Source organism: Notolepis coatsorum (assembly GCF_963971535.1).
Source record: "Notolepis coatsorum genome assembly, chromosome: 7".
NCBI classification, from domain to species: domain Eukaryota; kingdom Metazoa; phylum Chordata; class Actinopteri; order Aulopiformes; family Paralepididae; genus Notolepis; species Notolepis coatsorum.
In genome coordinates, this window is record NC_140171.1 from 113524376 (window position 1) to 113551262 (window position 26887).

A 26887-nucleotide genomic window follows, 5' to 3' on the forward strand; every position below is an offset into this window, starting at 1 on the left:
CGATCACGGAATTATAAACGACCCCCCCCCCCCCCCGTTCACCCGTCGATCATAACGTTTAGGACCATGTACAGTTGACATTTTTTATATAGCATGGATCGGAACCAAACGGCATTTGATAATCTATATATGCATTTATGCCTATATCTCACGTTCTAGGAATTACTGCAGAAAACGATAAAAACATATTTATACTCTAGACCAGGGGTCAGCAACCTTTTTGACATGGAGTGCCTGTTTGAAATATAGTTGTAACTAGTGTGCCTCAACAATATTCCATGCATCGTAATTTTCTTTTCTCATAATCAGGTCTTTTTAATGATAATTTTTACATTATTACATCATTATTGTTATTGTTATTATTAACAATATTATGATGGTTGTATCAACCCTAAATCTGAGTTGGGGGGGGAATGCAATGCAGACAAACAGCTGCATACAGTGCGACCATTTCACTCACATTTGCCCATTCATTTTTAGACACATCACACACCATCGGTGTGTGTACTGTACGTGTGCTGTCATAGCTCCACCTACAGGCCTAATGGAGAACACCAGGAGAACACAAGGATGTGAATGGAGGGTGAATGTGAGGTATATCATGTAAATACGTTTTGATTGATCGCAAGACTACACTGTAAAAAAATAAATAATAATAAGTTACCAGAACTTAAAAATATTGAGTTCAGTTACTGTGCATTAAGGTATTCAGTTTTCAATCCATAATAAGTTAACAGAAAAATAAGTACACAACCACATTATTTCAACCTAATAAAACTATGTTTATTGTCATTGTTTTAAGAACACAAGTTGACTTGGTAATACTCACATTTTGAGTAAAAAAATTTGCTTTTAACATGTGCAATGTTCAATGAAATAGAAAAATAAATAATAAAATTTGTTGATTAATCCCACTGGTCACAATGGTGACCGTAATAATGTTTTTGTTATAAGGCTCTGCAAATGTTACTGAATGATGTAGCAATGTATTTCCAGCTAAATTGAAATAATAAACAAATAAAGGGTCTCAATTAAATATGTGGTAGTAAAAAGAACCTGTGGGAGGATTCGAACAAGATAAATGCGACAACAGTGCAAAATATTTCAAAGCAAAAGAAAAAATAAATAAAATAAATAATATTTTTTTTTATTTTTTTTAATCCTGCCCCCTGTGCCTATGAAAATGCCCACGCGTGCCTATGCAGGCACGCGTGCCTAGGGTTGCCTACCCCTGCTCTAGACGGTATTTTCGTATGAATGTGTGAATGAAAAAGTAAAACGTTCCTACATCCTGAACGATAGATAATCGATGTTGAATGGGCCATAGTAATGTCAATTTAGCAATACAATTAAAAAAGTTATAGCCCTGCAAAGAAGGTGAACATCTCCATAGACGTACAGTGCTGGCAGAGAATGGTATAAGATGATCAAACTCCGTGGCAGTTAATGTGTTAATATAATAAAATTATTATAAAAAAAAAATTATATATATTTTTATTTATATATTATATTTATGATAATTATTATAATTATTATTATTAAATAGAATAATTTTCTATAGGCTTGCCGTGGTAATTAGTGATACTGGTGTCATTCTGTGTTCAGGCATCCACTTGCCTACTGCCACTTTAAACTTATCCTTGCTAAGTTTCACTTTCACTTCCAGAGAGAATTTAACTTCACAACCAGACTGAATACTAGAGAACAGATGACATATTACAACAATGGCAGAGGATTATTTGGATTTAAACACAGTGGAGCTCAGATGATCTGTCTGGAAAAGTAGGCCTATGTTTCTTCTTTTTATTTGATTGTGCCTGTGAGTCCGGCGGGGGAGAATGTTGATGTGTTTGTTGGCGCGTGCGCGTGTGTGTGTGTCGGAGACGCGTGTGTGTTTCTTTCCATTGGTTTCATTTGGTTAACGTTATTGGGCGAACAAGAAAACGAAAGAAAACTGTAATGACCCTGCAGCTGTTCCAATGTAAATGTGCCTTTCTCCTCCGTGCACTTTCGCCGCTCTGAAGTCTGACTCGGTGTGCCTGCATGTGGGTGTGTTTGCGCTGTGGGGCGTATTCGTTGCCGCGGGACGAATACACGTACCGTTACACCCCTACTATCCATACAGATTTGTTTCGCAAGCCTACTGACAGAAACACCTTGCTACGGGGTGACAGTTTCCATTCACTGTTTTTTATACTTCCTGTTGTTTGTTTTATTTTTTAACCTTGACTTTTAACTGCCTTGCTGTGTTTTTTTTCTACGATCTGTAAAGTGACCTTGGGTGTCGTGAAAGGCGCCACAAAATACAATGTATTATTATTATCCCACCCACCTCATTAACTCATTCAGCGCCAGTCACGAGAAAAGCCAGGTTAACTCGCCAACCGTTCAGCCCCAATCACAAGAAAAGTCGGGTTTTAATCGTTATTTCTTTTATTAGCTATATCCATTAATTTTTCATTCATCCAGCCTGATGTTATCATTGGGAATGGGTCTGAGCGCGCAAAAGGGCAAATGCCGCCGCCTACGCCTTCCAGCCGGTATTGCACTCCATTAGAAATGTAATTTCTTTTCTGGGACGATCTGAGCCGTGCGGGCAGGGTTTAAATACTCCGGCAGGACTAGCGTTTACAACGTTACATCTGCGATGCTGCCCCCCCCCCCCCCCCCCCCCCCCTTCATATGCAATGCCGGACAATGTGGGATGGAGCTCTACAAGCAGTATTTGGAATGGCGATCAGATAATTAGATTATTTCTTTTGCATTACATCAGAGACCAGGTAAGGACTCTGTATCCAATCTTGCGTTGATCTGATATTTCTTTCTACCGCGATCAAAGCTATCTGTGTATATTTTAAGCACTCACAAATGTCGCAGTCTCCCCATTGATTAAAGCGATGGCGTTCTAGCGCCCCCCTGGCTCATTAAGCGATGGCGCTGAATGAGTTAAGAGCCTCCCGGTCAGCCAGTTTCACAGAGCCAGGAGAATCTGCAGCCTTGATCTGTATCAGAGACAGTCCACGGACCTGAGCAGGAGATTCCATGAGAGAGGGTATCCTACAGAATGGATAGACAAAGCTGCTAACCGTTTTGACGTGGCCACACAGGACGAATGCCTGCAACCCAGTATTAGACCCACTAAGGACCAGTGGAGGCTGCTGACCAAATTTGTAGGTGAAGCACAAATTATTATATTATATATTAAATTATATTTTTTAAACATCCCCAACGCTGCAACACCCCCATTTCTCCCAGGTGTCAGGCTCCTCATTCGCTTCCATTCATTTTGGGGACCATGTTTAAATATCATCCTTCTGAAGTATAAACAAACTATACTGCTGTGACGATTTCAATAAAACAGACCTTTCTGAGTCAATGGTATGCAGTGGCGTTGCGCAATATGTTGGGGCCCCCCCGCAGGGCAGACCACTCTCCTAAATCAAACCAAGCAGACCATGGCTCGGCGGCCCGATCAAACCAAGCAGACCATGGCTCGGCGGCCATGGCTCGGCGGCCCGATCAAACCAAGCAGACCATGTACAGTATACAGTGGCTAATATACTATCAATACTACTATTGAATATACATACACTATTCATTTCATTTACACTATACATTTCATCAAACCAGCATGTCATGTCTCCTTTAACTGTGAGTGAAAAGAGGGAGAACTACATTGACCAGATTGCCTGGCAATGTTTACTTCCTCCTCCACAGAGGCACTAGATCTGATCAGCCGTGCATCGGCAACGTACGCTAGCCTAGCCACAAGCTAACGGCAAACATTCATTCATTTAGGCAGCACCACTAACACAGTGCACATGCAAATATTATCTGCAGGCTGCATTAGCAGCCAGCAGCCAACGTGATACATTACATTGTGTTTATATGTGACATAGCCAAGTTAACAACGTTCCAATCCCTTAAGTCTCTAAACAATTCGGCTAGCTAACGTTAGCCATTAGCAAAGAACGCTAGCCTAGCCACAAGCTAGCGGCAACATTTATTCATTTACACCAGTGGTCACCAACCCGTCGATCTTGATCGACTGGTCGATCTTTGAGACTGTCCCTGTAGATCTTTCCATGAATCTTTTTTTTTTTTTCTTTTTTTTTTTAGATCTTACCCTGAGAGTCCACATTACAGTTCTACTTTTGTTTTGATGTGAACAGTGATGCTGCACTTAGCACTGACTGAGAAAGTACACATTACAGTTCTACTTTATAAAATGCTAATTGTAAATATGTTTGTCAATGTTAATAATATGAGAAAGTCCACATTACAGTTCTACTTTTGTTTTGATGTGAAAAGTGATGCTGCATAAGATGACTGCACTTAGCACTGACTGAGAAAGTACATAATAGTTCTACTTTGACGTTTTAATGTTGGACCAAAGCATTGCATGTAATTAGAATACAGGCAAATAAAAGTAATTTAGTTTAAAGTACAATCTTGGCTGTCTTTTTCTCTCAACGCTTCAATAGGTAGATCTTGCCTTCACAAAAAAAAAAAAAAAAGTGATCTTGGGCTTAAAAAGGTTGGTGACCACTGATTTACACTAACACAGTGCACATGCAAATATTATCTGCAGGCTGCATTAGCAGCCAGCAGCCAACGTGATACATTACATTGTGTTTATATGTGACATAGCCAAGTTAACAACGTTCCAATCCCTTAAGTCTCTAAACAATTCGGCTAGCTAACGTTAGCCATTAGCAAAGAACGCTAGCCTAGCCACAAGCTAGCGGCAACATTCATTCATTTACACTAACACAGTGCACATGCAAATATTATCTGCAGGCTGCATTAGCAGCCAGCAGCCAACGTGATACATTACATTGTGTTTATATGTGACATAGCCAAGTTAACAACGTTTCATTCAATCCCTTAATCAAGTCTAAACAATTCGGCTAGCTAACGTTAGCCATTCGCAAAGAACGCTAGCCTAGCCACAAGCTAGCGGCAACATTCATTCATTTACACTAACACAGTGCACATGCAAATATTATCTGCAGGCTGCATTAGCAGCCAGCAGCCAACGTGATACATTACATTGTGTTTATGTGTGACATAGCCAAGTTAACAACATTGTTCTCTAAACAGTTAGCTAACGTTAGCATCCAGGCTAATCAGGCTTTCGTTTTACAAACACTACAACTTACTTTTTTCTGATCCAGGTGCATAAGTCCACTTCTTCATGTTGCTCAGTTGCTGGTTTATACTTCGGTCCTAATGTTGGCGCAAAGTTTAATTTAGCCTACTGTGTGTTGTTACAGCTGTACTGTAAACTACTAGCTACAAGTTAGCTTGCCTTCACTGTCCAAGATGGCACGTTCACGTCAACTACAACTACACTAGTCTTCAACTGAGATAAAAAAAAAATATATATCATCCAGTGCACAACAATAAGTGAACAAGTGAATAAAGATCTTAAAATATGAATGATTATATTAGGCAAATGAATGTTCTTCTTCAGGCAAAATGCACACATGAGATGATGGAACACAACTTTGACTAGAACACTGACGCCAGTCCTGCTGCAGTTCTGCATGTATTTTACCAGGCAGACTCTGATTGGATTTCAAAGGCTGCCAATCATTCATCCTCCGTGTATTATTGGATTGTCAAGGCTGTCAATCATTCAATCCTCCATTCAATGGCAAGAGTTTAACTGCACAGTCCGTGCTTAGATGAAGTTAATAGCCTATTTTGATTGGCTATTATTTATTATTTATTTAAAATGGGTCAACCTCTGCACGAATATATTACTGCAGTGCAGGCCTGTTCAGAGCTGTCAATTTTGCCATTTTTTTAAAGTTTTCTCATTATATTTTTCTCAATTTTACATGTGAAAGTCTGATACATCTAGCTACTACTGTTATTGAAACTATGTATGTTCTAACATTTAAGCTGTAATTCTTTTTGCAAATTTGTAGCCTATAGCAGGGGTCAGCAACCTTTATTATCAAAAGAGCCATTTCCCCCCCTCCCACAAAATACAATTCCTCTGGAGCCGCAAAACCAATTTACCCTTAAAATGAAGGTAACACAGTGTATAACATTTTATATATAGTTATCCCCAAGCATACCCCACATTTAGCATAAAACGCCTGACAATTGCATACCCAAAGTAATTTGCGATTTATTATACTTTATACTTATAGCACACAGTTTGTTGCATTAACACATTCTGCGCCATAAACGAGTTAACTCGTTATTGGCCGTCATGCGTTGAGCGCCAGAAACGAGTTAACTCGTTTTTGGGATCGTTATTTCATTTATTCGCTATATCTATTCATAATTCATAGCTGTAGCCTCTGGTATCCTCTTCAGAGCCTGTCTGAGCTGGCAGACGGTCAACACCGCCCTCTACTGCCAGGCGGAGCTATTGCATCTCATTGAAAATGGGTTGGTGTGTTTTAGGAGGCGATCTGAGCCGGGCGGGCAGGGTTTAAATACTCGGGCGAACCAGTTCTATACAACGTTGGCATCGAGCAGTAACTCCGCCCGCCCGTCATTGTGAACCGGTCGGTAGTGTGGTGCGGACCTCCACGAGCATTATTTGGAATTGCGATCAGATATTTGTATTATCTCTTTTGCATTACATCAGATACAAGGTAAGAAGATTATATATAAATTAAGGCCGGGCCGTTAACGCAATTACCGGGCTAAGTTAACGGCAGACTATTATCGCGCGATAATACAATTGCCGCCATTAATCTATTCTCAAAATTGGGTCTGGGAGCCAATTACATTAGCTGATGTATACCTGGTCGAATTACTCTGTGTGTGTGCGTAGAACTCCTGTGTGCAGGAGACACGTTGTGGGCGTGTTTGTTTACACTCTGCTACTCCACTCGCGTCGCCAATAAACATAATAGTTTCAAGACATTGCGTCGGTCTGAGAGAAGAATCAAGCATCGGAAATACATTTGGACTGCAGTATTCTGTTGTGGATGGTTAAAACCTTTGTTTACATATTGTGGTGTGGATTAAAACGTTCGTTTATGGACCCGTTTTCTGCCTGGCTCAAATCAAGCTGGCGTGCTCGTTCGAAGTTGAACACAGCTACAATAACCTCCGCAACAAGTCTTCCAACTTGCAAGGCGCTTATAATGAAACGTTCCAATGGCGACATCAATTGTTCATCAATTCATTCAACCTAGAACCTAAGCGTGTGCTCTCTCTCTCTCTCGCTCTCTCTCTTCTCTCTCTCTCGCTCTCTCTTGCTCTCTCTCTCTCTCTCTCTCTCTCTCTCTCTCTCTCTCTCTCTCTCTCTCTCTCTCTCTCTCTCTCTCTGTGTGAGGGAGGAAGGAAGGAAGGGGTGGGGAGTGAGGAAGAAAGGGGGAGAATGAGAGACAGAGCAAGAGAGATTAGTGGAAACTGTCAAAATGATCAACAGATGTTGACTGTAAGAATATGTAAGAGAATCAATGGGAGCACTTTTTTTTTTTAAAGTAACTAAATGGTTACTTTTCACAGTAACACATTACTTTTGGGTGTAAGTAACTAGTAAAGTAACTGAGTTAACTAGAATGAAGTAACTAGTAACTATTTTTCAGTAACTAGCACAACACTGGGTAGAACACATATTTCGAATGCCTTCGGCAGACTTCAAGTGAGCCATTTTAATCTAGATTAATCTAGATTAACTCCAGGATTGCAGATGGATTAATCTAGATAAAAAAAAATTATCTATGCCCACCTCTAATATAAATTTGATCGTTGATCTGACATTTATTTCTACCGCGATCACAGCTATATGTGTGGACCATGTATGGCTGTTTACCGTTGCCTGCGGTGGGGGTGGGGGGGAGCACTCCGCTACGACGGTAATTTCATGTATGGACGAGGAGACATACTAATGATAATCTAGCGTTGATTTCAGGATGATTAGATAATCAGCCGAAAAATTACAACGTGATGACTGGATTACAGTAAAACGCCTCTTTCTCGCCTTTTCCCTGGAATTACTGAAAAACACCCAAACCATACTCTATTCAAAACGGTATAAAACGGAAATGTACCGATGAAAAAACAATCTGTCTCGGGCATGTTGACTAGAAGCAACTCACTGAGACCCGACGGCGTTATTAGACCCATAGATATAATATAAGATATATTTTAAGCACTCGCAAATGTCACAGTCTAAAACTATATCCATTGAATAAAGACCTTGCGATGAATGGGGTATCAGCGCCCCCTGGTGCTGGCGGTCAATGTGTTAATGGAATTATAAAGCAACAAAAAGAAAATGTTTGACTTTCTATTGCTGTTTTTACCCGTTATAACAAAGTAAAACCTCAAACTCTTATGAAGAGGAGAAAAAAGACTGGCTGTGTAGACCTACTTTTAAATAAAACACAGAAGAGGAGACAAAACACTGGTGTCTGTAGACCTACTTTGAAATAAAACCCTGAACTATTCAGGTATATTTGAGTCCTCCCCTTATTTGTGGAAAATCTATAAAATAAAAAGTAAATGTTGTTGTTCGCAAACTTCTCACCACATATCAGGCATACAGGTAAACCTGCATCGTTAGTCGTGAAAGCAAATTAATCTGTCCACGCTGAATTAAACCCTCTATTTTCCTCACTTTCCTTTTTTTGGATTTATCCATGGTTAGCTTACTGGGGGATTGGAAACTCAAGATTAACCACTTGCAGACGGCAGGGAGAGGCGCGGGTGTGACGTACTGTATATTTTAGTTGATGAAATATTTTTGTTTACTAAAATTTAAATTTTACCAGGGAGCCGCAGCTGTTTGGCTAAAGAGCCGCAGGTTGCCAACCCCTGGCCTATAGGCTAATTGATTCAAACTTTGACCTGGTTCATCCCCTATGTATATATACCCCACCCCTTTCACATGTTGGTGACACTTGAAAAAGGCCACAGGCCGAAACGTTGTGTTTAATTGAATAAAACTTGGGAACACCACAGACGGTGTGCTGACTTCTTTTTAAAACCAATTTCCGACAATTAGTTACACTTTAAATAAAAAAAAAATTATTTCTTGATTCATAACAATTTTATCATGGATGAACAAAACATTCAATGCGAATGGTTGATTTGAATTTCAAGGACTTTTTAAGCACCTTGTTAAAACATTTTCTGTTCTCAAGGAATTCCAGGCCTTGATTTCTTTTGGTAATCAAGCACTTCAAGGACCGTGTGCGACCCCTGGATGTGTTTATTGTCACATCTTTCATACAGTACAGCATACAAGAGTGAAAACAAAAAAAATGCATGAATAGCTCTAATTTACAATACTAATTTACAATAATCAAATTGTGGTGTAATGTGTGCAAAGTGGCAACAGAACAATGATATGGCAGCTCTAGACTATAACATAATAACCACAGCATGGGTGTAGTGTGTGCAAAGCAATAGTAGAAAACAACGGTAAAAATAGCTAATAGCTAATATGTGTGTGTTTGTGTGTGTGCAAGTGGCAGCAGAGACAATGATAAAGTAGCACCAAGTTATAATATAATAGTCACAGTATAATAACCACAGTACAGGTGTAGTGTGTGTGTGCAAGTGGCAGCAGAAACAGTAATAAAGTAGCACCAAGTTATAATATAATAGTCACAGTATAATAATCACAGTACAGGTGTAGTCTGTGTGCAAGTGGCAGCATAAACACGGTAATAGCACTAAATCGTAATACAATAATCGCAGTGTTGTAACTCAGTGCAGTGAGTTAGTTGTGGGCAGACAGCCAGGCAGGGTCTGGATCCAGGCAAATGACCGTTAAAAAACTGCTAAAGTTAAAAACTTTACATCAGCAACAAGCTACTTGATAGAAAGACATTAATGTGCTTAAAGGTGCTGTAAGTGGTATTTTCTGTTCAGATAAGTGGTCTACATGTTAAAATAATGCTCTACATTCTGACAGCCATCACTGGTATAGATTGTCTGATCAGTAACATGGGTCTCCCAGTCCCTCCGCTCTGAAATAAAAACTAGTTTTAACACTTTGACTGCCACGCATATTGCTTATCCTTACCCTTAGAATGCCAGCCTTCTAGTCGTTTCCGTGGTCATTGCACTATATTTGCGAAACTGTGTGTGTGTTCTGAATTATAGCTGTAGAGACACGGTGTGGCTCATTTTGACAAACATTACTTGTAGTCCAGCATGGGAATAATAGTTTGTTTCCACACGCTGTAGTTTGTAGTTTATTACACGCTAAACATCGCACATTTCCAAGATAATACAGTCTTTTTTCATAGATCGCAAGATAAAATGTGTTATGTGCAATAAGCCCAAACCGTTCTGGCTGATCCCCTGAAACCCCGAATACTCCCAAATCAAATGTATAATCATGTATATATGTACCATCACAAAATCATCAAGGGGGGGGGGGGGGGGGTTGTTTTAACACAAAACTCTGATCGTGTTTGCCAACCATGTTTTTCGTCCGGTGACACACAGAATTGTGATCGTTAGAAAAACACGTTCCAGATTCGGTAAAATAGACATAGAATGTACCTTACCTTAGCCAGAAGGTATTCCAAGAAGAAGAATTCCAAGTGATCGCATCGCCATCGCGATTACCAGTGTATATGTCTATACTCGTTTATATGGTCAAATACGCTTAGGCGACGGAATTTCTAGGCGATCAATGTGAATCTATGTCCCGGCAGGAGGAGTGGCCACTGGCCAAGCTGAAATGAAAGTTAGAGTGTGATTTAACCCAAGCCATCGCAGTTCAGACATGGACGATACCACCACCTGGTGATAGTTGACCGGCATTGCAGTTCTAATGTGTGGGGATGGTCGAGAATGATGCAGATCGCTCTGGGCAAGTCTGTAGAGCGGGGATCAAAGTAAAAAGATCAAACAATCCAAAAAAATGACTTTTTACGCTTTTGGCACTCAACCGTTGTCCGCCAAACATGTATTTTTTACGTTTTTGGCACAGAAAGTAACTGTGTGCTTGAAACAAGTATAATAATCTGCCAGTGCAGTAAGCTAATTTGGCTTGGCAAGATTTCTTGAAATAAGTCTCCTCTTTATCTTGATTGGATAAAGTGGGAACGGGATACCAGTTACTGTAGGGCGGAGGGACTGGGAGACTATTGACCAAACAGTTTCTTTAAAGGGCTTTTCCATACCCCCCCCACAGGCAGACTGCGCTGTGCTGATCGTGGCTGCAGGCGTGGGTGAGTTCGAAGCTGGGATCTCAAAGAACGGGCAGACCCGCGAGCACGCCCTGCTGGCCTACACCCTGGGAGTGAAGCAGCTCATCGTCGGCGTCAACAAGATGGACTCCACCGAACCCAACTACAGCCAGAAGCGCTACGAGGAGATAGTGAAGGAAGTGAGCACCTACATCAAGAAGATTGGCTACAACCCGGACACCGTGGCCTTCGTGCCGATCTCCGGCTGGAATGGAGACAACATGCTGGAGGCCAGCCCTAATGTTAGTCTCAAGAGTTTCAAGTTTGCTTTTATTTGTCACGTATATATATAAAAGTACATATACATTACAGTGAAATGCTTGGTTCTGTATGAGCTTCATACAGTAAATTAGGGATGCCCCGATAGATCGGCCAGCGATCGGTATCGGCCGATATTCAGTATAAATATGAGATCGGTGAATTCCGATAATGCTTTATTTTCGCGGATCGTGAAAACCGATCGATGACACGCACGGAAAACATGATCCAATTCTCAGCGGAGTTCTCACTTACTGTCTCTTGCTCACAACTTGCCCCTCCGCCTCCCAGACCCATGTCAACAAATGCTCCAGCAGAGTCGAGTGCACCTCGAGTGATACTAGCTAACGTTACTGTTTAAACTAAATTAGCCAGTCAACTATTCACTTTAGTTTAATACATGAGGCATTGTCTAACGTTATCTAGCTGGCTAGCTACTGATAGCTCCTGATATCAACGTCTAGTGATATAATCATTTGGCAAGAGTTTTCACAGTAGTTGGCTAGTGTTGGCTAACTAGCTATCATTGTTCCGTGAGCTAACGTTAGCTAGGTAGCTAATGTTACTGTTTAAACAAAATTACCCAGTCAACTATTCACTTTAGTTTAATACATGAGGCATTGTCTAACGTTATCTAGCTGGCTAGCAGTAGCTACAGATAGCTCCTGATATCAATGTCTTATAACATCATTCGTTTTTGCAGCTGTTGGCTAATTAGCTATCGTGTTTCATAGCTGTAACTTAACACTGAGAACATCTTATAAGTTTCAGTGCATAGGAAAATACTTTGACTATAATGGTCAGAAGTAAATTAACTTAGATACTGTTATGCTCAACACTCAGTACTATTCACTTTACTTAATTTCTAAGATTAGATTAGATCATTTAGACAGGACTTTGAAAATGCCTGTTAGACCTACAGTATAATACTGGCAGCTGCTATAAGAAAACCAAAAACGATCGGTATCGGCAGTGTATCGGCCGATATGACTCATAGACGATCGGTGATCGGTATCGGTGGCAAAAAAACGTGATCGGGGCATCCCTACAGTAAATGACAGTAAGTAAAAGAGGAATAAAGTCCCAACACTATACAAATATACAACTAAAGTACAATGAAAGTACAATGAAGTAAAAATGCAGGCAATGAGGTACAAAAATGCAGACAATGAGGTACAAAAATGCTAACTTAAAAAAAATGCTAAATGAGGTATGGATGTAGTTCAAATCTCTAAATAGATAAATAGATAAGATATGGTTGTAGTGTTAAAGTGTTTAAAGTGAGTGTCTGTTTAAAGTGAGTGTGTGCATGTGGATGTGTGTGCAATGAGTGTAGATGGATGGGTTGATGTTGCATAGAGTCATTGAGCATCCTGATGGCCTGGGGATAGAAGCTCCTAGTTAGTGCGGTGGCTTAGCAAAAAAATGTGGACGCGCCGGACAAAAGCACCAAATTTTTTCCACATGTTCCCCATCACCATAGCTTTCATTTTGGGGTAGAAGCCACATCATCATGATGGATTTCAAGATGGCTGCCATGTAAAATCAAGGTTCTGCCCATTAATAAATATCTTGGTCCATAGCGCGCTCAATATCTGAGCGAACACAAAGGTATTGGTATCCCTGTAAACTAGAGAAGCTAAGCTTTCCATTGGTACCATTTTCATTAAGCCCAACTGTTGGGAAGGGGGTTTTAATAGGCAATGATTCAAAATGATGTAAAATGCTCGCCTAGAAAAAACTGCCATGCTCATCTTCCAAAAGGTCCCTTGGCTGTTCACATGAATATATCAGAGTGAACATTGGTTTTATAGGTACCCACAAGCCTCTTCTTTCCAGACATACCCACTTTGTCCAACTTGCATGCTATTTGGGGCAATAATCAAGCAGGTTTGTGCATGTGGTACAAATGTGTCGAACATTGGGTTAGGGTTTGTTGTTAGAATGTTGAACATAGAAGATCAATTTTGGTGTCAAACTAGGGCTGGACGGTATGGTCTAAAATGTATATCACGGTATAATTTGAAGCATAGACGGTAACTGTAACTGAGGGGTACAATTCCCTGACTGTATTGATAAGTATGGTATCATTAAACCACTACCGCTTTATGTACTTTAATTACTGGCCATACAGTACATGATATCTAAATATAATGAACACTTCCCACAATGAACCGGTTCTACACAAAGTTGTCTTTAAGTATTTATTGCAGCAAAGGTACATAATACTTCTCTATTATACTTTGAATGCACTTGTAAGGCAAAGGAATGTGCGTAGGCAAATCAACAATGAATGTCCATTCTCTGGTTACGCAGGAGGTAATTATACAACCTGAATCTTAGGGAATTATATCTATGGTACACTAGTAATATATAGCGGGAGATACTGGAAGGGTCCCCCTGGTTGTAAGCCAGCAGGGGTAGAGGATCTGTCGGTAGTAGAGAGTCTGGTCAACGATGACTAAGGAGACTCCAAGTACAGGAGACGGTGCAATAGCCTCTTGATCCACAGACGAATACAGCTGTTCTCCGTAGACTGTAGCTCCACAGTGAAGAAAGCTAGCCGACCTCAGGCTCTCTGAGGCGCCGACTCGACTTGGCTCCTCGCGGGATAAATCCAACACGCGTAGGCGTCGGCTGGTTCTCCGCTCCATAAATCACAGGACCAAAGCAAATATAATCCAGCCGCAAAGGGCTATGTAGTCGTCGGGTAGATTAATCCAGTGTACATGTCCACACGGTTCTCGTCTAGGTCTCCTCGGGTGAAAGCGCCATGAAAGCAGCCCAGCCTGGATAAGAACTCTAGCTAATACGAGGAAGCGTTGGTGATGCTGGTCACTGTAGAACTTTAGCCGCACGATACACTATACACAAATAGACTATTAATGACTTAATAGAAATATGTCGCACTCGACGGTATAGCGCCAAACTCTGACAATTCAGTTATTAATTCGCACGCGGTCTCAATGCTCTATTCTGGGGCCAAACAGGCCATACTTCACCGCACGTTGTATCGTGGGTGAGGCTTCAACTTATTGGGTAACTCTTGACTTCTGACTAAGTAAGACTAAGTAAGACTAAGTGCTTCTGTATTCACCTGCGCCGTATTTATATGCACGGTGAACAAACTAGTGCCAATCTCATTTCTGTCTCCGTATCCCTGGGCAAGGCCGGGCATGCACAGACATGTCTTGACGGTGACTTTGAACCTGACTCCGGAGGCGCGGCTCTGGCGCCTGTGGACCGCTGTCCAATAGGAGAATGAAATATTATGGTCTGGGCTAAAGGGATATTCCGTGTATATGTACAAGGAATATACAAGGGATATCAAACGATATACAAATACTATGCAATATATATCAATCAATAAATATATATATTCGGTTTAATCTGATCCTTTGTAACAGCCGCCCCCTAATTAGTCCCACCTAATTAGCTAAGCAGAGCTAACCGCACTGTCCACTACTCAATGTCTGTTGTGAGGGGTCGGTCAGTTCACAAAGTCATGGGGTCATGGTCGTCATCGATAGTATCGGGGAGCCTTGGCAGTTCTATTAGCCTCGCCACGGGTCGGGTGTAGATCCGCCCTTGGACGAGCACTTCGGCTGCTCGGACCTTTCCGTCGGCACCGGTGATCACTTTGCTTACGCGGCCAGCCGGCCACATAGCTCGGGGTAGTGACTGGTCGATAATCATGATGACTGTTCCTTCTGTCAAATTGTCTCTCTCTTTCACCCATTTCTGGCGGGTCTGTAGAGACGGTAGATAGTGGAGTAGGAAGCTGTTCCAAAACTTGTCAGCCAATACTTGACTGTACCTCCACATTCTTCGGCCGTTCGCTTCTTCAGGCCTGTACATTGTCTGTGGTAGCGCGGGGTCCAGCCGCCCCATCAAGAGTGTGTTGGGGGTGACTGGGTCGACATCTGCTACATCACTTGAGACGTAACCGAGGGGCTTTGAGTTCAATACTCCCTCGATCTCCGTGAGGACTGTCATTAGGACTTCTTCCGCCACGGTCTGGGCCCCAAGCACGGCGTACAGGGCTGTCTTTATTGAACGTACTTCTCGTTCCCAAGTTCCACCGAAGTGAGGTGCGTTCGGGGGATTAAACTGGAAGTCAATCTGGGATGGAGCGAGGTGGGTCTTAAGTTCTGGGCCCATAGCTTGGAAGCTCTCTCTCAGCTCTCTTTCTCCGCCTTTGAAGTTTGTCCCGTGATCAGACAATAATATAGACGGTTTGCCTTTCCGCGATGTGAATCTTCGGAAGGCCATAAGGAATGAGTCTGTGCTCATGGTTGGAAGGAGTTCTATATGCATCGCTCGGGTGGTCATGCATTTGAATACAATACCCCACCGCTTCTCGGTACCTCTTCCTTTCTTTATATACAGCGGGCCGAAACAGTCCATACCGGTGGAGTGAAAAGGCTTGTCGCCGAGTCGGAGGCGACAGGGAGGTAGGTCAGCCATCCGGGGTATACTGGGCTGCGCTCGCCACTTACGACAGTCTAGACAGGTTCGCTGGAAGCGCCGCACTGCTTCTCTCCCTTGCAGTATCCAATAACGACGTCTGATCTCCGCGAAGACTCTCTCTGCCCCGGCGTGATGCACATCCTCGTCGTATTTCTTTATGATCAGCTCTGTGACCTTGTGTCGGCTGTTTAAGACTATCGGGTACTTGACGTCATCCGGTAAGTCTGGAGCTCTCCGCAGACGACCACCCACTCTGATGAGACCATGGGCGTCGCTCTCTGGGGCTAGGTGGAGCAGTCTGCTGTCTGATGGGACAGGCTTTGCTCCCTGTAGACAGTCTAGCTCATCGGGGAATGAGTCTCTCTGGGCTCGTTGTAGTAGAAGAAGTTCTGCTTCTTCGTAGTCAGCTGCTGTAATGTCAGTAGTGAGCTGAACCTCTGGGTGGTGCCACAGGAATGTCTTTAGCTGCGCACTCTCTAGGGTGAGGCAATCGTCTATGTCGGGGTCTGTGGAGACGAGTGTGTTCAATCCACAGAACATAGATTTCTTGTTTTCTGCCTCCTCTTTACTCGCTTCCCGTGGGGTGGGTGTAGGCCACTCTTCTTCCGGGAGCTTGAGGAACTCTGGCCCGTCACTGTATAGGTTGTGACGGGTGAGGTCATCCAGGGACATTCCCCGGGTGATGACATCAGCTGGGTTGTGTTTTGTGTCCACATACCTCCAGCTTGCTACTTCTGTTAAATCTCTGTGACTCTGACTCCCACGAAGACCTCTTTGCACCGGAATGGTGAGTTCACGTTGGATTAACGTGGCGAGTTGCGCTCCTGCTAGGGCTGCGCAGAGCTCTAGACGCAGGATAGATTGTTGCTTTCGTGGGGCTATTCTTGAGCGAGCCAGGATGAAAGCAGTATGTATTTCTCCTCCCTCCTCTCGGGCACGCAAGTAGGCCACCGAACCGTAGGCTACTTCGGAGGCGTCGCTGAAGACGTGCAGGTCCATCTGGCACGTCTCCGGCCTCACTGTGGGTGGGAAGTAGCTGCGGCGTATGTTGACACCTGGGAGTGAGCTGAGTTCCGTCTCCCACTCTCTCCATGTGGATGCAAGGTGTTCGGGTATGGGGTCGTCCCAGCCCTGGTCCTTGTCCCATAACGCTCTTACAATCATCTTTGCCCTGGTGGTGTAAGGTAGAATACATCCCAACGGGTCATATTGTCTGGCGAGTGTTCTGTATACACTCCGTCTGGTGGTCGGTAGTGCAGTCGACCTTCCCTGCTCCTTGGTCAGGGGTGTGTGTTTATAATGGAGCGAGTCTGTTTTGAAGCGCCAGACTAGTCCTAATGTCATTTCTTGGGCTTCTCCTGGGATGGTCGCCATCCAGGTCTCGCTGCTTGCTGCCTTGTCCTCGGGGGAGAGGCTGCGCAATACTTGCGGGTCGCTGCTGGCCCACTGCCTGAGATCAAAGCCGCCTTTGATCAGGGAGGCGCGGAGCTTGAGTAGAAGGGCCTCGGCTTCTTCTGGCGTCGAGACGCTTTGCAGACAGTTGTCCACGTAGAAACTATTTCCTACACTTTGTCGGACCTCTTCATCAGCTGCTGGGTCCTCTGCGACGTGTTTTTGCAGTGCAAACGTAGCACAGCATGGGCTGCATGTGGTTCCGAAAGGGAGGACTTCCCATTGATAGATGGCTGGTTGCTCATCCCCGATCCTCTCTCTCCATAGGAACCGCAGCAGGGGCTTGTCCTCCTCCACTAGTCTCACCTGCAGGAACATCCCTTTGATCCCGCTGATGGCCACCTTGTCTTGGCGGAAACGTAGTAACATGCCTAGTAGAGAGGGGCCTAGTGTTGGGCCGGGCAAGAGCTCTTTATTCAGATTTTGTGATCCGATCTGGTAGCTGCAGTTGAACACAATACGATCCTTGCCGTTGTGGTGGACTTTGTGGTGCGGCACGTACCATGATTCGGTCGTCTGATCGGCCTCTTTAATGTCAATTTTCTTTATGTGTCCCGCTGTGATTAGCTTGTTAATCTCAGCGCGGTACACAGTCTCTTGAGCGGGGTCTCTGGCTAGGCGCCGCTCTGTGTTCAATAGATACCGCTCCGTCGCTTCTTTTGGGGCGTGGAAGGTAGGCATACCCTCTCGCCTCAGGAGTGGAGTTGCGTATCTCATCACTCCGTTGACTTTGACTCTCTTTGTCCCCTGCTCGAGGAGTGCTATAGCGTAAATGTCTTCCTTGGAACGAATGTCTTTCTTTTCGTTCTTAAAGGGCATTGTCTCTAGTGTCCATAGCCTCTCGACATGCTGTAGGAGGGTGGTGTCTTCTTCTGTCACTCTGGAGTGGAGGCAGTTAGTGGCTGCTGTTCGGTTAAGAGACTTAGCGAGGGGGCCTTGTAATGTCCATCCTAGGCGGGTCTCGACTGCTGCAGGACAGCCTCTGGGCCCTGTGTGGACCCGGTCTATCGGGACGATGAGGTCTGCATGGTCGGAGCCTATCAGCAGGGTCGGGGTGGCACCGTCTATGAGCGGTATAGGTAGTTGACGCAGGTGCACATATTTATCCATCAGCTCGGCGATGGGGTAGGTGTACTGCGACAGGCCTATTTCTTGGCTGGTGAAAGCATTAGTAATCCTATACCGTCTCTCTGGCTGCCCGCTTGCTGCGATAGTGAAGGAGACATTCTCGCCCTTTATCGTCTTTAGATCTCTTCTTATTGTCCGAATCGTCATCTGGTTTTCGCTCCCCCGCAGCCCCAGCTGGGCCGCAGCGGACGCGAGGAGAAGGGTCTTCTCTGACCCGTCGTCAAGGACGGCGTAAGTGTCCATGACCTTGTCTTGGTAACTCAGTGTTACGCGGACCACCTTTAAGAGCACCCGGGCGCCCCCGCTGCTGGCGGGGTCAATGTACATAACACTTGCCTTTGTGCTGCTTGAGGGTGCAGGCTTTCTTCTGTTACTGTCGTGTAGGACATCTAGGTGGGCTCCGTCACACCGATTACACCTCTTCTTTAAGCGGCAATCGGCTGCCATGTGACTGCGCGCACATCGGTAACAGCGTCGGTTGGACTTTATCCATTGACTCACCTCGTCGGCGGTCATCTTCTTGAACGTGTCACATTGTGACAACCAGTGTTCCTTTTCGCAGTACGGGCACACCATCTTCCACTTCTCTTTCATCGAGGGGGTACTGTGGTTCTTGCTGCTCGGTACTGATTCTGATTGGTGCATGACGGTCACCAATCTTCGGCCATCGTTTGCTCTCCTAGGTCCCTCTCTGGAGCTTGGGGTGCTCCGCATGAACGTATCCAACCGTAGGCTGTTGACTTCTCTCGCCAGGAAGTCGGCTAGGTCTAGGAGGGATGGCTCGGGACCGTTAGGATCACGGTGGTCTCTTTGCCGCCTGAAGCGCTCTTGTCGGGCGGGCGGAAGCTTCTCTAAAATCCTCTCGACATTAGAGTTCGCGTACAGTTCGTGCATACCCTTTTCTCTTTGCGCCCCCAGCATCCCTACCAGGGATTGTACCTTGATAGACAGGTCATCTAGTGAGCGGTTGTCTGTGGCTGGGGGTAGGCGGTCAATATGCCTTATCTCTTGTATTATGTAGTCCCATATGCGTCCATATCTTTGGTCGAGTGCTGCTAGAGCCGCTGTGTATGGGGTAGTAGAGGTGGCATAGGCCAGCGCTATATTGTGCGCTCGGGGCACCTTGAGGTGCTTCAGTAGGATAGCATACTTGTACGGTTCATCAGCTACATCGGACATCATTGTCTCTAAGCACATTCGTACATTTACATTTACATTTACATTTAGTCATTTAGCTGACGTTTTTATCCAAAGCGACTTACAAGTTCTGTACGACAAGCCATCAGGAAGGGCACAACTCTATCAGCTGAGCAACAATGTTCATCAAAGTGTTGAGTGCTACAGTGTAGGTTAGTTTATTAGGACAAGTGCATGACAGTACGGTTAGTTAGGGTTAGATTTTTTTTTTTTTTTTTTTTTTTTTTTAATTCAGATAATGGTTGAAGAAGTGCGTCTTTAGTCGACGGCGAAAGATTGGACGTGATTCGGCTGTCCTAACTGGGGTGGGTAGTTCATTCCACCATTGTGGGGCAAGCTCCGTGTACTGTGCTCTGTTCTCGTGGGTGAAGTCCGGAAACGTCGGTGTGCCAATGTATGATGCCATGGATGGCTGGCACATCGGTGAGCGTTGGAAGAGAGGCCTCCTAGGCGAGTCTCCTCTTACGCCTCTTGGTGGGCTGGTACCTGCTGGGTACCATGGCCCGCGTATCCAGGTGCTATTCCTCGGGGCTGGTCGTGCGTCAAGCTCACCCGTGAATTGAGTCGGGGGTCTGTAGCGCAGAGCCGCGGGGGTAGAGCCTGGGCTGTACTGGACCTCCTGGTCCTGTGGAGTACTGTGCTGCTGTCGGGCTTGACTCTCCTCCTCTCCCTCTTCTTCTTCCTCTGGCAGGTCCTCTAGATCCTGTAGTCGTCTATTTAGCCTCTCCGCGGTGTAGACCGTTTCTTCCTTGTAGCTGGGTCTCACTTGGACCGGTCGGGGAAGGGGTTCGGAGGGGGGTATAGGCTCTCTCTGGTGGTCGGGCTCAGGGTTGCTTGATCGGGTAGGGGAGGGTGCCCTTGACCCTTGTCTTGACGAGGCCCTGGAACCCCGTGCGGAGGGAGGGGGTGTTGCCCTGGTGATCAGCTGCTCCATTATCTGCGCTTGTAATCGGTCGCGCTCGGCTTCGCGCTTGGTGAGAGCGAGGTCGCGCTCTGCTTCTCTTTGGGCACCGGCAGCGGCGCGCTGGGCTTCGGCGGCGGCGCGCTGGGCTTCTCTTTGGGCACCGGCAGCGGCGCGCTGGGCTTCGGCGGCGGCGCGCTGGGCTTCGGCCCGGTCCCTTGCCATATTCTCTTCCGTCTGAAGGCGTCTAATCTCTAGACGTATACGATCTTCGTCGCTCCGTTGCTGCGCCTGAAGGCGTTCTCTTTCCATGGAAGAATGTTCGCGCTCACTAAGCGTCTGTGCTTGGAGTCGATCGCGCTCTGTTGAGGCTGCTAGGCTGGCGAGGAATGCCTGTGCCAGCATCTTGTCCGCCTCGCTGGGGGAAGACGCTGGTTGAGGTGATCCGCTCCTGGCAGTACTCGTTGGAGATCTGTTCTCCTGTGGCGAGTCCTGGAGATCCATCTCCGGGGTGCTCTCCTCTTCTTGTAGCGGGTAGAGTTCCATCCCTGGAGAGCTGTCTTTATCCTGGAGCTCTCCGGGGACTACTTCTTCGGTCTTGGCGGGGGGTAAAGTCATGTCGGGTCCCTCCTGGTCCCTACCGTGAGCTTGGTCAGTTACGTTAGAACCCACTAGGGCCTCTATTGGCGGGGTAGCCTGGTCGATAGGGTCGGACATAATTTTACTATCTACTTTTTCCGCGTTTACCGTCTGTAGAAGGCTAGGTAGTATATTGGCAACGTAATCCTCTAAGTACTGAGGTGTCTGCCGTCTACGCTGCGGGCGATCTACTTTAGGAGAACCGTTTTGTGGAGTGTTCATCATAGGCCATGTCAATATTAATACCACTATATTAATATTACACTAGTTACCCTCCGGCTCGAAGGACCAATTGTAACTGAGGGGTACAATTCCCTGACTGTATTGATAAGTATGGTATCATTAAACCACTACCGCTTTATGTACTTTAATTACTGGCCATACAGTACATGATATCTAAATATAATGAACACTTCCCACAATGAACCGGTTCTACACAAAGTTGTCTTTAAGTATTTATTGCAGCAAAGGTACATAATACTTCTCTATTATACTTTGAATGCACTTGTAAGGCAAAGGAATGTGCGTAGGCAAATCAACAATGAATGTCCATTCTCTGGTTACGCAGGAGGTAATTATACAACCTGAATCTTAGGGAATTATATCTATGGTACACTAGTAATATATAGCGGGAGATACTGGAAGGGTCCCCCTGGTTGTAAGCCAGCAGGGGTAGAGGATCTGTCGGTAGTAGAGAGTCTGGTCAACGATGACTAAGGAGACTCCAAGTACAGGAGACGGTGCAATAGCCTCTTGATCCACAGACGAATACAGCTGTTCTCCGTAGACTGTAGCTCCACAGTGAAGAAAGCTAGCCGGCCTCAGGCTCTCTGAGGCGCCGACTCGACTTGGCTCCTCGCGGGGTAAATCCAACACGCGTAGGCGTCGGCTGGTTCTCCGCTCCATAAATCACAGGACCAAAGCAAATATAATCCAGCCGCAAAGGGCTATGTAGTCGTCGGGTAGATTAATCCAGTGTACATGTCCACACGGTTCTCGTCTAGGTCTCCTCGGGTGAAAGCGCCATGAAAGCAGCCCAGCCTGGATAAGAACTCTAGCTAATACGAGGAAGCGTTGGTGATGCTGGTCACTGTAGAACTTTAGCCGCACGATACACTATACACAAATAGACTATTAATGACTTAATAGAAATATGTCGCACTCGACGGTATAGCGCCAAACTCTGACAATTCAGTTATTAATTCGCACGCGGTCTCAATGCTCTATTCTGGGGCCAAACAGGCCATACTTCACCGCACGTTGTATCGTGGGTGAGGCTTCAACTTATTGGGTAACTCTTGACTTCTGACTAAGTAAGACTAAGTAAGACTAAGTGCTTCTGTATTCACCTGCGCCGTATTTATATGCACGGTGAACAAACTAGTGCCAATCTCATTTCTGTCTCCGTATCCCTGGGCAAGGCCGGGCATGCACAGACATGTCTTGACGGTGACTTTGAACCTGACTCCGGAGGCGCGGCTCTGGCGCCTGTGGATCGCTGTCCAATAGGAGAATGAAATATTATGGTCTGGGCTAAAGGGATATTCCGTGTATATGTACAAGGAATATACAAGGGATATCAAACGATATACAAATACTATGCAATATATATCAATCAATAAATATATATATTCGGTTTAATCTGATCCTTTGTAACAGTAACGGTATATATCACGGTATATTAACTCATCTTAAAATGTCTATAAATGCTTCTGAAGGGGTAAAACACTGTTATTCTGTTACAGCTGCTGAGCTCTATACTATAGCTAATGTCCATCAATATCTTCCTTTTTAATTAAATAGGTTCAAGAATCGAATCAGGATTGTTAGCAGAGAGAGCGAGGGAGGGAGGAGGCTGCTAGAGTGGAGCTAACGTTAGCTTGCTGAGGCTAGTACATCGACAGGTTGCTAGTGGAGCCAGCTAACGTTAGCTTGCTGAGGCTAGTACATCGACAGGCTGCTAGTGGAGCCAGCTAACGTTAGCTTGCTGAGGCTAGTACATCGACAGGCTGCTATAGTGGAGCCAGCTAACGTTAGCTTGCTGAGGCTAGTACATCGACAGTTAACATTACATAAGGTTTTAGCGCGACGTGGGCATTCCAGAATGGCGAGGATGCAAAGCATGTTAGACCATTGGACTTGTCGCAGAGTTTACATTACACATAGAAACTGCGCGACTTGCAAGAGAAGTTGTCACACAGCCTTCAAACGCAGGGCAAATACGAGTGAAATAGTCGCGCCCTGGCTGTGGTTACATGACGTCATTGCTATTTTAGAGCTGCTCTACCGGTTACAAGGTATAGTCAAAATCCATACCATAGCGCAAATTCGTATACCGTTTATACCAAACTATTATGTCAAACTACACATTTTCTGGGTCAATAAATGTGTTAATGCTATGAAGAATATCCTGGTAGTTTGGTCATTATGGTGTTGATGACCGGTATAGCCACCGACAGCTGTCATGAGACGTGCACTGAGAGTATGGCCACCGCGGGAATTTTTATGAAACATTCTGATATTTTCGCAGGTCTTGTGCAGTGGTCTCATGCGTGCCACTGTCAACCAAGCGACCGACAGTGGCACGACTCGAGACGTGCACCGTTTGACAATGATATGCATGCAGCATAATTTGCGAGTGCTCTCGTGAGTCGTGACTGAGAGGATGGCCCGCAGGCCGCAGGAATGTCTATAAACATTCTGATACTTTGATTAGTTAACTATCTATTCCGTTAGTTAACTATGTATTGATAGATAACTTATTACATATTAATATGATATTGTAAGGGGCAGGACCAGATAAGCTTTGCTTCTTTCTGTCCCTTCTCGAACAAAACCATTTGTCTTGAGCTATGTTGATTATTCCCTCCATAGGAAGATATATTTAAATGTATTGGTATTTTATTTCGTTTTTATTTATTTTTTGTTATTACAAATGTGTGTTTATGGTTGAAAATGTTCGAGATAAATAAAGATCAAATCAAATCTAACTGAAGAAGTTATCCCTCTTCTAACAAGAGAGAAAAACGTATAGTTTAGCTTTAAACTATAACGTAATTGGGACGCCCTCGTGGCGCATACCATAGTGCCTCGCGCACCTACGCGGCCGACCCGGGTTCGATCCCAGCTCCCGTCATTATTTGTCGCATGTCCTCCCCACCACCCGTTCGCCCTCTCCTCTGTCTGTCCTGCGTGACCAATAAAGCTGTAAAAATGCTAAAAAAAAAGAAGAAAAAAAAACTATAACGTCATTGCTTATTAGGGATGGGTACCGAATTCGGTACTTTTAAAGGTACTTACCGAAACACATCGGTACTACCGAGTATCGATTCACGTGAGATACCGTAAAAGAAAGAAAAATAATATTTAATATTTTTTTTAACCTTTTTTCTTTTCATGTCAACGTTCACACGCACACTATACGTATCAGGGCCAACGTTCCACTCTACTGGTTAAAGTTGCTTACTCATGAGTAGTACGTTTGTTGATAAAGAAAAATAAGGTCCACAGCCAAAATGGTTTATTTCTCTTCCACAGTGAAGTCTTTCTTTACAGAAGTGATCCTAAAGCTATTTTCCTAAATATTCACGTCACTACAAGGTAAGAAAACTGTATTTTCCCCGTCTCCAAAATCACCGCCGACTCAACACATGAAAATTCCTCCTCACCTGAAAGCCGTAAATCAACTTGCCGGCTCTTTCCACAGCAAAACGGTCGGCAAGGCACCTTGGTTGAGAGATGCAGGCTTCAATCTATGTTGTTTAGTCTATCTGTTCAATACTGCTCAGCACTGTTTCAAGATGCACAATGAGCTCTTCTTCTTCTTTTGAATTTCCGGCAGTGTAGACGCATCGTGGCGTATTACTGCCCTCCGCACTTCTTTTGATGATCTCTTCTTCTTCTTCTTCTTCTTCTTCTTCTTCTTCTTCTTCTTCTTCTTCTTCTTCTTCTTCTTCTTCTTCTTCTTCTTCTTCTTCTTCTTCTTCTTCTTCTTCTTCTTCTTCTTCTTCTTCTTCTTCTTCTTCTTCTTCTTCTTCTTCTTCTTCTTCTTCTTCTTCTTTCTTGGCGTATTTCTTCCCTCCTCAGTTCTTATACTACACTAGTGGTGTGCCATCTTTAGGCCTCTTCAACTCACACTTTCTCCTTCTTCTCTGCTCCTCTTGCCTGTCCAATACTAATACATACACTAACGCTATATCCTCTAGTACAACTCTGAAGCATGCAGAAATGTCAGCACTGCCTCTGTGATCAGCTGGTGGTTCTCATTATCCATGCCAAAGAATGATTTAAGAGAGAAGGAAGAGACTCCCAGCTCTACCAGACTTTTATAAAAGATTTCCCTCTCTTTCCTATACCTTTCACATTTTAGGAAGACATGCCCGACAGTTTCAGTCTCCCCACATTCACACACCCCATCTGGATGTTTGCCCACAATGCACAAGCTACTGTTCAACCCACAGTGTCCCAGCCTCAGTCTACACATCTTCACCCTATCACTCCTTGACCCATATCCATCCACCTTGATCTTGACCCGAGGCTGCAGAGAGAAATAGTGCCTTCCCTTGGTCCCCCTTTCCCACTCATCCTGCCACTCAGCCTCAACTCCTTTCTTTATCTTATCTCTGAGTTCTACTCTTCCCATTGAAATGCCTATCTCTTCCTCCCTTCCCAGGCTCTGTTTGGCAAGGGAGTCAGCCATCTCATTCCCCGCAATCCCAGCGTGCCCCGGGACCCAACAAAACTCCACTGACCAGCCTGCCTTCGCAATCCTATATAAAACCAACATTATTTCCTGAATGAGATCAGGGCGAGCTTTAGACCCACCTGCACTCAGAGCCATCAGTGCAGCAGCCGAGTCAGAGCATATAATCACCTGGCTTGGTCCCACTTCCTCCACCCACCACAATGCCCAGAGGATGGCAAGCAACTCTGTCACAAATACTGAGCTGCCATCGGATATTCTTTGTCCCTTACCGATCCCTAACCGAGGCACCCACCACCCAAATCCTGCCCTCCCACTTTCAGGATCCACAGAGCCATCAGTGTACACCTCCAGAGCCCCTGATTCCAGAAGGAACCTCTCTATTTCTTCCACAATCTCGCCCTTATCCTCCTCCTTCAAGAACCTAAGTTCAATGACTTGATCAGGCACTAGCCAAAATGGCACTGATAGCCACCGAGTGTGCTCCGCCACTCCCCCCTGATGCAATCTCAACTTCCTGGCCCACTGATCAATACTGGCCAAAAAAGGTTTATACTTATCCCCATCTCCTGAAAGTAAACACCTAGCTGGGAAGGACAGACTTGTCCCACTCAATTTTGCCCAGTACTGTAGCCCTAACTTTACTCTCCTCAGGTTTAGGGGCAACTCCCCCATTTCCACCAATAGTGCTGAAGCTGGGGTGGTCTTAAAAGCTCCACAGCAGATTCTCAGAGCCTTGCACTGAAGCACATCCAGCTTTCGCAAATTAGACTTGGCCGCAGAGCCGTACACATAACAACCATAATCAATTATTGACCTGATCATCGCGTGGTATATCATGCACGTGGTCTCTCTATCCGCTCCCCACCCACTCCCAGCCAAACTTCTCAGCACATTCACTATTCTTTCACACTTTGCCAGGGTTTTCTCTATATGAACAGCCCAATTCAGTCT

The 26887-nt window shown here is 44.8% G+C and overlaps 1 protein-coding gene across 1 annotated transcript in view; it reads left to right on the forward strand.

The window, feature by feature from the left end:
* The window catches only part of LOC311232111 (elongation factor 1-alpha 1), a gene marked incomplete at both ends in the record, with an annotated part of 98457 nt that overhangs the window by 15871 nt on the left and 55699 nt on the right, over nucleotides 1-26887 (forward strand). The window contains one exon of the mRNA XM_084318797.1: nucleotides 11132-11428. Within this exon, the coding sequence (XP_084174923.1) occupies nucleotides 11132-11428 (297 nt within the window). The remainder of the gene's footprint in view (nucleotides 1-11131; nucleotides 11429-26887) is intronic.